Source organism: Saccostrea cucullata, unplaced genomic scaffold, assembly GCF_032062105.1.
Source record: "Saccostrea cucullata isolate Sc308-1 unplaced genomic scaffold, CSIRO_AGI_Scuc_v1 ctg714, whole genome shotgun sequence".
NCBI classification, from domain to species: domain Eukaryota; kingdom Metazoa; phylum Mollusca; class Bivalvia; order Ostreida; family Ostreidae; genus Saccostrea; species Saccostrea cuccullata.
In genome coordinates, this window is record NW_026926696.1 from 224,443 (window position 1) to 236,090 (window position 11,648).

Sequence of the window (11,648 nt, forward strand, 5' to 3'; positions counted from 1 at the left end):
GGAAAGTTTCTTTTTTAATTTCAAGCCCTATTTTTGGTTTCGTTTTTCGTTTTAGTCGACTTTTTCTGTGTTGCAGGCCTACCGGACTTCCCTCTCTTACCATGCTATTTTGTTTATGAAAACTATACTCATACTGTATAGCATGGAATGTGGAACCTCGAACACGTTGCGATGTATATATTTATGTACCGTAAATAATTATTTATTTTAATGAAACAATCAGAATTATTTATTTATGAAACTTGTAATTTTCTTAAAGTATATAAATTTATGAGAATGAAAAAAAAGTTCCAAATCCTATAGGAAAATTTTAACAAGTCTGTTTTTGAAGAGATGCGCCATATTGTCACTTTAATGTCGTGTTCTGCCGGATAATTTGAACCAAATATTGTAGTTTTGAGCAAGAAACCTACTTGTCAGAGAACATCCCAGTGCATTATCACAATCTTCTTCTTTACATGTACAATTGTGTTTGCATCGTGAACCATATGTTGGATATGCACAAGAAATGTTACAGTGCACTCCGAAGTATCCATGTGGACATTCTATTAAATAAAAACAAGCATGAACTATTTAAGATATTAAAAAATACACCATATAAAGAGAAAAATAAACCTTTTTGGAAAAAAATATTTAAACGAATTTTACATTTGCTTTCATTAGACTCTAAATACATTTGATTGATTCATCTAAAATGTAAAGTAATAAAGTTAAGACTAGCAACCATTAAGATTATACAACATCTCGCAAATGGGCCCGTATTGCAATTAAATTACTTACCTGAAGTAGTTCTATTTGAAACTTAACAAAACATACCAAAATATTACCAATCTGAAGCAAAATTTCTTTTTCACGGAGGAGAGTATATATCTCTGGCAGACCTTCTTGGTACCCTACCCCCTAACAAAAACCTGACAATGGCCTTGATATGAATACTTTCGATTTATTTCATAAATTAGCAGCTAGGAGGGGAAAATTTGCAAATTGACCTAGATCTTATGAAAACATGATTGAAGATGAGGATTTCTCCCATTAAATCCAAAATGAGACACAATTTGCAAAAAAGAAAATCCTACTACATGTACGAGTATATGTGATAGCAAAATCGATTTTCTCAGAGCCAATCCCCGTTAAAATATCACGACTATACGTATGTATGGGAGAAGGGCACCATCTACAGATGTCACTTCCTCAAAATGGCAGCCAGTTACATTAAAAATGTGACTTTTGATAATTTTATATTTCCATTTTGCTCTAAACAACCAATTCTTTTAAACGATTAAAATCTTGTTTTTTTTTTTGCCCATCTCTTCAAACTGGATTTTGAAACAAGAGGTCCATGGGCCTTATAGGTCACCTGGGCATTATGCAACAACATTCTAATGATTGAATTCGGTTTACGTTTTAAACCAGACGTCATATGCATGACATTCACAATTTTGAAAGAGGCAGAATTGCCTATCATAACTATACATTTAGCAATTGCTTATTTTGGTAACTGAATACCCATAGGCAGAGAAGGGGAACAAAAATGCATTTCCGCTGATCAGTAATATTCAGCAATAATCAGTATTGCCTCTACCACACTTGAACCCCTGACCCTTGGTCCAAAAATTTCACAATTTTGGAAAAAGCACCCTTGCTTATCATAATTGTTTGATTAATAGGCTACCAAGGAGCAGATTACAAAGCATTAATTCGTTTTCAGTATATAAGAAGACCCCCCCCCCCCCATAAGAACCCCTGATCCAGGGGCCTTGAAATTCACACTTCTGGAAGAAGGGTCCTTGCTCATTATAGCTATATTGGTAATTAATTTGCTTACATGTTAATACTCAGAGGCAGAGAAGACAATTTTCAAAGAGTCAATGCATTTTCATTATATATATTCAATAGAGCAAGCTCCAGACAGCTCAGTATTACGTTACGCTACAACTCCATATCATCGCTGCCATAGGCCTTTTGATATGACCTCGTTCAACCGAGGTTGACTGCGTGACGTCACAGTTAAATAAGGCGCGGTAAAATTTAGAGAATGCTAGATCATTTTTTTTTGTAGATTATCTAGATCTAAAAATTGTATTTGATTATTCGAGTAAAATTCTGTTGATACATGAAAATACATACAAGCATTAGCGATCCCCTGCTTTAATATCAATCTTTTTTTTTATTTAAATATTTAATTAATCATGTTTAATAATTATCATGGTTTATACACCATGTGCACGCGAGATAATTAATATGTCTAAAAAAAAAAATACTTGAGTTATCTATGTGCTAGCCTAAGTACAAAATTCAATCAAATGCATTTAGTATTTTAGTTCAGGCAAAAAAAAACAAAAAACAAAAAAACATAAGGTCCATCATTAACAAGCTTTATGCCGCCTGTTTATTTACTGATTTATTGAATCGGTAAATAAAATTCAAAATTACACATTGAAGCCGATTATATTATAGAACATAGAAATTGGTAAAGAATTATAATACATGATGATTAAACTGCTTAAGAATATTTTTTTTTACCGTTCTATCTTTCTTTTCTAGCTTTTCTCCACTTTTTTTTTTTAAATCTAATAACATGAAAAAAGACGATTGTTTTTCATACGCCCGATTTTTAGAATTGGGGGGAAATGTCAACGAAATAATTGAGGAAGTAAACATATATTAAAAATCAAAATTCAATTTGCATTTTCAGCATCGATAAACATGAACGTAATATCGCTATAAAATATAAGCGGGCAGCCAGATTTTTTTTTTTTTTTACAATACAACCCCCCCCCCCCATAAAGAGAGAGAGAGAGAGAGAGAGAGAGAGAGAGAGAGAGTAGCTAAAAAAAATGACTACAAACATAATACCATTTTTTTGGTTCAAACTTTTCACACAAACAAAGGACCTGGTTCACTTGTTGCAAAATTCGACCCTGTGTCAAAATTAATAAAATTTCTCTAAGTTCTTCTAAAGAGTGTGTATTTTTATGAACTTATCAATATATACCTGTACAGAGCTTTATTAATATTTTATATAGCTGTAAAGGTAGCATTGTTTACGTTAACGTTGCAATATTTTGGTGTTGCTTTATGCGACGTCATGAACAAGAATGAGATATAATATTTCAAAATATATCAGCTAACATGCATTTTTCATTGTGTAGGTTAATTAGATTTCTTTCACAAACGTAAAATGCAATTTTATATTGTTCTACATGTGATAGCATACCATAATCACTACTTTATTTTCCATAATTAATAGCAAATCTTTGAATCAACTAGTATGTTTGAAATCGATTTTTTAATCCTATTTTTTCGATGAGGGTTTTCATATGTTCGTGTATTGATACACTGTACCATGGGAGTCATACGCTAAAAATATTTTAAAGAATATAAAACAAAAAAGTACAGTTAGTGTTTAAAAGAATCACCTTGATACTTTAAACATTTTTCTATTTCATCGTTAGTGTGATGACCTCACTTTGCGTGTCGCCCTTTAATTAATGACGTCTTTGTTTCCCCCCCCCCCCCCCCCCCCCCCTGCCTCAATGCACTTTTCTTGACGAGATATTATCGTGCTATTAAATAGTGATGGAATCTAATTTTGCATCTATGACTTTAAAATTTCATCAACAGCTTACTTCAAAACACAATATTGAAGATGGAACTACGCTTAATAAGAAAGATTTTGCTCCAAGCGTCGTTGAATTTCAATTTCTACAGCTAAACAAGAGGCCCAGGGGCCACAGCGCTCACCTGAGCACATCGGGCTTGAATTTAACCCCCCCTCCAGGCATTAACCATTTGAACAAACTAGAATCTACACTACCTGAGGATGATTCCATATAAATATCACTAATCATAGCTTTGAAGTACTTGAAAAGAAGATTTTAAAAGGTTTCCCTATATATCCCTATGTAAAACTTGGGTCGGCCATTTTGGCCCCACCCTAGCCCGGGGGGTCATGATTTGAACAAATTTGAATCTACACTACCTGAGGATGATTCCACATGAGTTTCATCTTTCCTGGCCCAGTGGTTTTTAAGAAGAAGATTTTTAAAGATTTTTCCTATATATTCCTATGTAAAACTTGGGTCGGCCATTTTGGCCCCGCCCTAGCCCCCGGGGTCATGATTTGAAAAAAACTTGAATCTACACTACCTGAGGATGATTCCTTATGAGTTTCGTCTTTCCTGGCCCAGTGGTTTTTAAGAAGAAGATTTTTAAAGATTTTTCCTATATATTCCTATGTAAAACTTGGGTCGGCCATTTTGGCCCCGCCCTAGCCCCGGGGGTCATGATTTGAACAAACTTGAATCTACACTACCTGAGAATGATTCCACATGAGTTTTATCTTTCCTGGCCCAGTGGTTTTTAAGAAGAAGATTTTTCCTATATATTCCTATGTAAAACTTGGGTCGGCCATTTTGGCCCCACCCTAGCCCTGGGGGTCATGATTTGAACAAACTTGAATCTACACTACCTGAGGATGATTCCACATGAGTTTCATCTTTCCTGGCCCAGTGGTTCTTGAGAAGAAGATTTTTAAAGATTTTTCCCATATATTCCTATGTAAAACTTTGGTCGGCCATTTTGGCCCCACCCTAGCCCCGGGGGTCATGATTTGAACAAACTTAAATTTACACTACCTAACAATGATTCCACATGAGTTTGGTCTTTCCTGGCCCAGTGGTTCTTGAGAAGAAGATTTTTTAAAAATGCCATTAATTTTTCTCTAATTCATAATTATCTCCCCTTGGAAAAGGGCGTGGCCCTTCATTTGAACAAACTTGAATCACCTTCACCCAAGGATACTTTGTGCCAAGTTTGATTGAAATTGGCCCAGTGGTTCTTGAGAAAAAGTCGATAATGTGAAAAGTTTACAGACAGACGCACAGACAGACAGACAGACGGACAGCTAGACGGACGCCGGACAAAATGTGATCAGAAAAGCTCACTTGAGCCTTCGGCTCAGGTGAGCTAAAAACGTAATCAGCTGGACTAATTTTTTCTCTCTCTTTTAGGCGGCCAAGTCTACATGCATGTGATAATTTAACAATAAACACAACCACCCCATTTCCAGCGTTATTTTTTTCTTACAGTAAGATTTTTTTACTCTCTGCCAATTACTTTACAAAAACTAATAGAACTGAGAAATCGTGAATTTTACGACATATAAGTAAATGAAATTGATTATTAGATGACAAAATGCTCACATTTGCGTTTCCCATGCCATTATAAAAATAACTAAATGTATCGCTTGGTTATACCAATACTTATTGAAACAATTTTTATAAGATCCCTTCAAATGACACCAAGGTAAATGACCTTGTGACCTTGACTCTTACCTATGTGCTAAAAGTAGCTTTATCGAATTCTGTTGGCGGGGCGCCTAGTGTTTCACAAACACATCTTGTTAATGATTTTTTCAGGCACGTAGCCTCACTTTTTTCCCAACTTTATTTTCACTATTGGAAATGTTCATCGAAAGGTTGGTGGGCACCCTCACATTTTACTACGGTAAAGTGATATAAGGGAAATGTAGTATTATTGTATGCAAAAAAATTGGTACCGGAAGAAGTTAACATTAAAAAATGTTGGCTAATAACCCCCCCCCCCCCCCCCCCCCCCCCGAAATAGGTTTTTCGAAATTGGGCAATGGGTTTTGTTTTTTTTTTTGCTTGTGAACTTTTACAGGTAAGTAAAAAATTATCTCTGGCTGTGCCCCCTAAAAACGATGCTACGTCACTGGTTTTAGACTTGTTACATGTAACCTTTACATGTTCCCAATGTCAAGATTTCACGTTATCGTTCTTCTTTACAACGTTGTATACGAGAGCTGTAATTTCACAAAAAAATTGACGCTGTGTAGATGTATTGCTTGGTACATAGTTGACCTAAAATATGTACTTTAATTCAACTCCGTATTAAGGTAGGATTCTTCTCATATTTCTAATATTTAAAAATTAATGAAATTTTCACAGAATCAAGAAGACAACATCATTAAGTGATAGTATCAGTGAAATTAAATTTGACCGTTTTATATTAGAAGCAAGGTCAGGTCAAGGTCATTATCTATTTCCTTGACATTAAGAATAAAAAATAACTGTTGCTAATCATGTGATACCAACTTCTATTTCAAAAGTTTAATGATTGTTCTTTTTGCATAAAAACATATTACTATATCAGGTCTACAGCATGATATTACCAAATTTACATAAATAATCTAACTAAACTGGATATTGGCTAATCCGAATTTTCTCTGTTTTTCTTAATTTTTTAGGATATATTAGTTATTTTCATATGCTTCCTATATTTAACTTTTTCTTATTTTCACACATAATAAAGTAGTCTTATAAATGTACAAAATGATATCAAAACAAAAAGTTTTGATCGTTTACCAAGAGAGAAAAAATACTTTTTATGGATTTTTGGCTCAAATCTGCAATTTGATAGGAAGCGTTTAAACGCTAACAAAGTTCTAGTTTGTTTGAAAAATCATATTTATTTGATATATTTTGAAAGTTTAGTCCCTCATTATTAATTTAACTTACATTTGAAAATGTCTCCAAGTCTTTGATTGTGTAAAAATTACACCAAAATTCATTGTTCTATTATAATTTTGAGAGACAGAAAAGAAAATATTTTCATACGCCACCATTCCGCCAAAAATATAGTCCCTGCTAGTTTTCAAACACAGTTTACCATTTCTATTTGATGAGGAAAGAAAAATATGGTCTTTTAAATTCCTTACACCGCAATGTATAAGACATATAAGCAAATATACTTTAAATGTTTCATCCAGTCAGAAACCAGAGAAGAATCCTACCTTAAACAAGGGGCGAAACGTACATGTACTATAGAAGATTTCACTAAACAATGTCGATTTGAAGAAAAGTTGACAGGGCTTATTTCATCTTGTACAGTGTGAGACAACAACTTCCATGGAGCAGATTAAAAAAAACATTAAAAAAAATCAAAACAAATCTGAAAAAACCCTTTCTTTCTTATATATCTTATCTACACTGTATTTAAGAAGGTATTCTTGAACGTTGCATACCCCATCCTCTTCCACCACGTTATCCTGTTTGGTATTTTGTAAACCATGTATCAGTTTTGCGCTTGAAAACCAAAAGAATGAATGAGGATGTACCCCCCCCCTCTCAAAGGACAGATCACTCTTTTTTTTTAAGGCCGGGAAGGGGGTCGTAGCAGACAATAAAATTGGTACATTTTACATGTACATGTTTTGTGTTGGGAAAATCTATACAATGATATGAGTTGTGAGTAAAATATCATTACTAAATTGTAATAGTCACTTTGTTATAAATATTAAGACTAATAAGAAACACTGATATTCAAGCAAAAATAACTGTACATTCAGCTTATTGATAATTAATTAAGCATATATATATATTCAATATAACAACAAAAAGAGAGAGAAGAGAAGTAAAAAAGTTTAGACGGGAAGAGTATTTATAGTCGCGGAAATCATAAGATTGCCGCTTCAAGTAATTAGTTGCCCGAAGCAAGGTATGCCGGTGTCCGATGCATGGTTAACTATTGAACCAAGTTGGACTTTGGTGAATTTTGTCAATGATTGGTAATTTTTAAATTATAAAGAAATTTCACTGTAATATTTGTTTAATTCTAGTTAGAGCTGTTTTTTCTAGTATGCTCATTTCACCGTACATCGGACACAAACTAGCTGTGCATCGGACGCTTTCCGATCAATCGGCAATCGTTATTCGTAGGGCACGAAAGTAGTTCCGGAGAATCGACACTGTATGGAGTTTGTCAATAGAGCCACATCCTAACACCAGAAACCCCAACCCTGGAGCCTTTAAAATTCACAATTTTGGAAGAGGCATTCATGCTCATCATAATTATTTACTTAGTTGGTTTATTTAATACCAACGAGCAGAGTAGATTTCCTCAGATTTAATGCATTTTCACTAAATAATCAACAGAGTTCCGCCCCAACACCAGAATCTCCGATCCTTGGGCCATAAAATTCAAATTTTGGAAGAGGCACTCTTGCTCATCATAACTAAGTACTTAGTTTATTCAATGTAAGGGAGCAGAAAATGCATCTTCACTATTTAATCGACAGAGCCCCGCCCTAACACCAGAACCTTCGACCTTGGGGCCATAACATTCTCAATTCTGGAAGATACATTCTTGCTCATCATACCCATATAGTTACATACACTGTACAATGTAGTTTATTTAATACCCATGGAGAAGTGAAGATGATTTTCAAAGAATTAATGTATTTTTACAATAGAATCATTAGAACCCCGCCCTAACGTCAGAAACTCTGAACCTGGGGCCATAAAATTCATAATTTGGAAAGAGGCATTCCTGCTCATCATAAATATGTTATTAGTTAGCTAATTTAATACCCAGAAGAAGAGGAAAGATTTTCAAAAATTTAACGCATTTTCACTATATAATCAATAGAGCCCAGCCCTAAGACCAGAACCCCTGACCTAGGGGCTATGAAATTCACAATTTTGGAAGAGTCGGGTTTGTTTAACATAACTATGTACTTAGTTAGTTTACTTAAAACCCAGCTGCAGAGAAGAAGATAAAAAAAAAAATAATAATGCATTTTCACTATATATGATACATAGCCCCGCCCTAGCATCAGAGCCCCTCGCCCCAGTGCCATGAATTTCACAATTTTGGTAGAATCAATGATAATAACACAATAACACAAGAGGACTAAATGATAACTAAATCATGCCAAATTTTGGCTGCTTGATGTCCAGGAGTAATAAAAGAAGTTTTTTAAAAAAATAGATTGCATTCATTTTAGTGGTTTGGTCCCACCATACAGGCCCCTCGGGAGGGGGGTAGAGACCATGAAATTTTTAATATTTAGTTCACTGTACCCATGCCAAAATTGGTTGAAATTGATTGAGCGGTTGCATAGAAGAAACTGAAAATGTTCAAATGTTAACACACGACGACAGACGAAAAAGGATAGCAATAGGTCACCTGAGTAAACTCAGGCGACTTTAATGAAAAAAAAAAGGAACATTGTCAACGGTTGGGCATTTTTAAAAACCGTATCCAAAGGTTTATGATGGATTTTTTCCAAGTTATATTTCAAAGTAATATAGATAATTTCGACATGTCAGTTTATATCCGAAAATACCGTTACTGTGTCCAGGGTCTTCTTGTCCCCTGTATTGGTATAACATTGAATTTTAAAGCAGATAACATATACTTTTGAACATTTTGCAAAAATTCATTCTTTAAAAAATATATGACGCAATTTTAGGTTTCTGGACACAGTAACAGTATTGCATCTTTATTTTTTAAAAAGAATTAGACTCCTTCGAAAGTTTGAATAAGTTATGAAGTCCAATCTTACTTTAATTTTAAAAATGCCTTTGACTTTTCATCTGAAGACGAAATCGATTGAAAGATTTTTCTTACCTATACAATCACTTCCGTTATAATGGTAGAACGTGCAGCATTTAAGCTTTCCGTCTGGTCTAAAAGACAATTAATAGGATAGGATACTGATTTGCTGTTGTTGTTTAAAAGGATTTTCAAACGAAATTAGATATATATCCCAAAACAATGGCCTTACTGTCATGGAAGTCAATGGTAGTTTCAGTATTTATCTTATTTCCCAACTACATTTTCAAAACTAAAATATCGTTATTCATGTATGTATTAAGTAAAAGTGAAATACAGCCTACTCCAGCTTATAAACCGAGGTCCCGTATCGCAGTAGGTGCTGGCACGAAAAAGATCCCTTTCTGCTCCATGGCCCTAAGTGCCGAGTATAGGACAGAATTTGTAGTCCTCCACGGAAAATGGTGGCTTCTCCATGTGAGTGAAAAATTTTCGAGAGGGACTTTAAGCAACATACAATCAATCAAGGAATGAATGAATCAAATGAATGAAGCCGCCATTTTTAAATAAAAAAGGTCAATCCCGATGTTAAAGGTACTTAGACACAGATTTGAAGTTATTATTTCCTCTATAATATTACGACTTATATATTTTAATAGCATTTCATACAAAAATTAATTAAAAATCTTATTTCTTATAAAAGATATTAAAATCCATATTAGACATCTAGTATTATTAGTTACACAGTCAGTTAGTGACCTAATACGGATTCATACAGGGTGTGAAATGGAAATCCATATTGGGCGAGGGGAAGGTCACTAAATGACTGTGTTACGAATTTATCCCGCTGAAGACCCCTTTCAATTAAAAAAAAAATTGTGCATATTATGAAAATATTAAGTTTTCATCCAATAACAATCAACATAAAATATCGTTACGGTAACAAGAAATTAAATTAAACTACCTACACTGTACGTAAACCGTTTCTTAGCCGCCATTTTTATTAACAATAACAACGCTTCGAACGGAATCACATGCCCGATTTTCATAATATATTACGCCACGACGGAGACGTAAATTTTCAGGGCGTCATGTGATTAGCTTGTATCCAATCAGTAATCGACAAATTTGCCTAAAGCGGGATAATTGTTCATATCATCCTTCCTTAATAATTAAAGTCGCTTTCATCAAAAACAAATACTCTTACTTTCGTGGTCCACAGATATTTTCACTGCTTCCCTGGAGAATGGCCGCACAGATTCCAAAAATAACAATATAGTTTTCAAGTTCAGCCATGGCAGAGTGGTCTATATAGCAGGAAGTAATTAATTAATTCTTTAAATAGCTATTATTTTTGACATTCAAAATATTTATTCACAGAGAATATAAATCCCATTCGATTGATAAGCAGTAAAAAAGGAATGTGTTACCTGAATTTTCCGATGAAGGGCCTGATAGAGCACAATTGCGGAATAAATGGTTAAAGTTATTATCAGTATAAGTAACTAATTATAATAATAAAAAAATGGGTTAAAAGAAGCATTCGGAAACTAAAAGCACTGAAATGGCTAATCCATCGATCATTTTAAAATATGAAAACTTTATCGCTTTTGCTGAAAAGCAGACGATTGAGTCACGAGGAAGGATGAATCAAGTGCTAAAAATTATTTGGCTGAAATTATATATTCAAAGTGTGTCAATACAAAATGAGAACAAGGACAGAAGTTATACAAATAAATTCGAAACTCTTTCAAAAAGTTTTGTCTTTAGTGGAATGAAAAGATAAAGAAACGAGATGTGTTTGTGAAACACTGATGCCCCCGAATGGCAACATAGCGAAGGTTAAGCTTTCTCAAATGCAGATCAAATATGTTCGTACCAAAGTATGGCCTTTTCACATGAAATGCGAAATATGAAGCGCTAGCTACACCTGTTTCAGGGTTATGACCAAGGTTTACATTTTATAATGTAGGACAAACTCCGGGTCAAGGTTGTTGGGTTCTAAAGAAAGGCCTTGTCTCATAGATTACGTAGGATAAAGTTTGTAAAAAAGTAGGTCAAACTTTAAGGTAAAGGTCAAAGGGTCAAGATTCTTGATATCCAATGAAAGGTCTTTTCACAAAGATTACACATATGAAATATGAAAGCTCTAGCCCCTACTGTTCAAAAGTTATGGTCAAGGTTAATTTTGTAAAAAGTAGGTCAAAGGGTCAAGGTCAAAGGTCAAAGGGTCAAGGTTCTGGATATCAAATGAAAGGTCTTGTCACAAGGATTAAATTTGTGAAGTA

The 11,648-nt window shown here is 34.1% G+C and overlaps 1 protein-coding gene across 1 annotated transcript; it reads right to left on the reverse strand.

Annotated features, from left to right (window-relative positions):
* Positions 1-351: 351 nt before the first annotated feature.
* LOC134272452 (protein draper-like) lies at positions 352-10,659 on the reverse strand. Its single transcript, XM_062754682.1, has 3 exons — positions 10,568-10,659; positions 9,436-9,494; positions 352-545 (listed from the first exon to the last, which is right to left on the reverse strand). Exons 1-3 carry the CDS (start codon positions 10,654-10,656, stop codon positions 352-354), a joined length of 342 nt encoding a protein of 113 aa, XP_062610666.1. The 5' UTR covers positions 10,657-10,659.
* Positions 10,660-11,648: the final 989 nt, after the last annotated feature.

Bases quoted from the DNA above. Each gene is read 5' to 3' on its own strand.
- LOC134272452 (XM_062754682.1), bottom strand. From the start codon at position 10,656: ATGGCTGAACTTGAAAACTATATTGTTATTTTTGGAATCTGTGCGGCC. The intron at 9,495-10,567 runs GTAAGAGTATTT...ATTGTCTTTTAG, and splicing joins AATATCTGTGGACCACGAAA to ACCAGACGGAAAGCTTAAAT. The intron at 546-9,435 runs GTAAGAAAAATC...TTTATTTAATAG, and splicing joins TAACGGAAGTGATTGTATAG to AATGTCCACATGGATACTTC.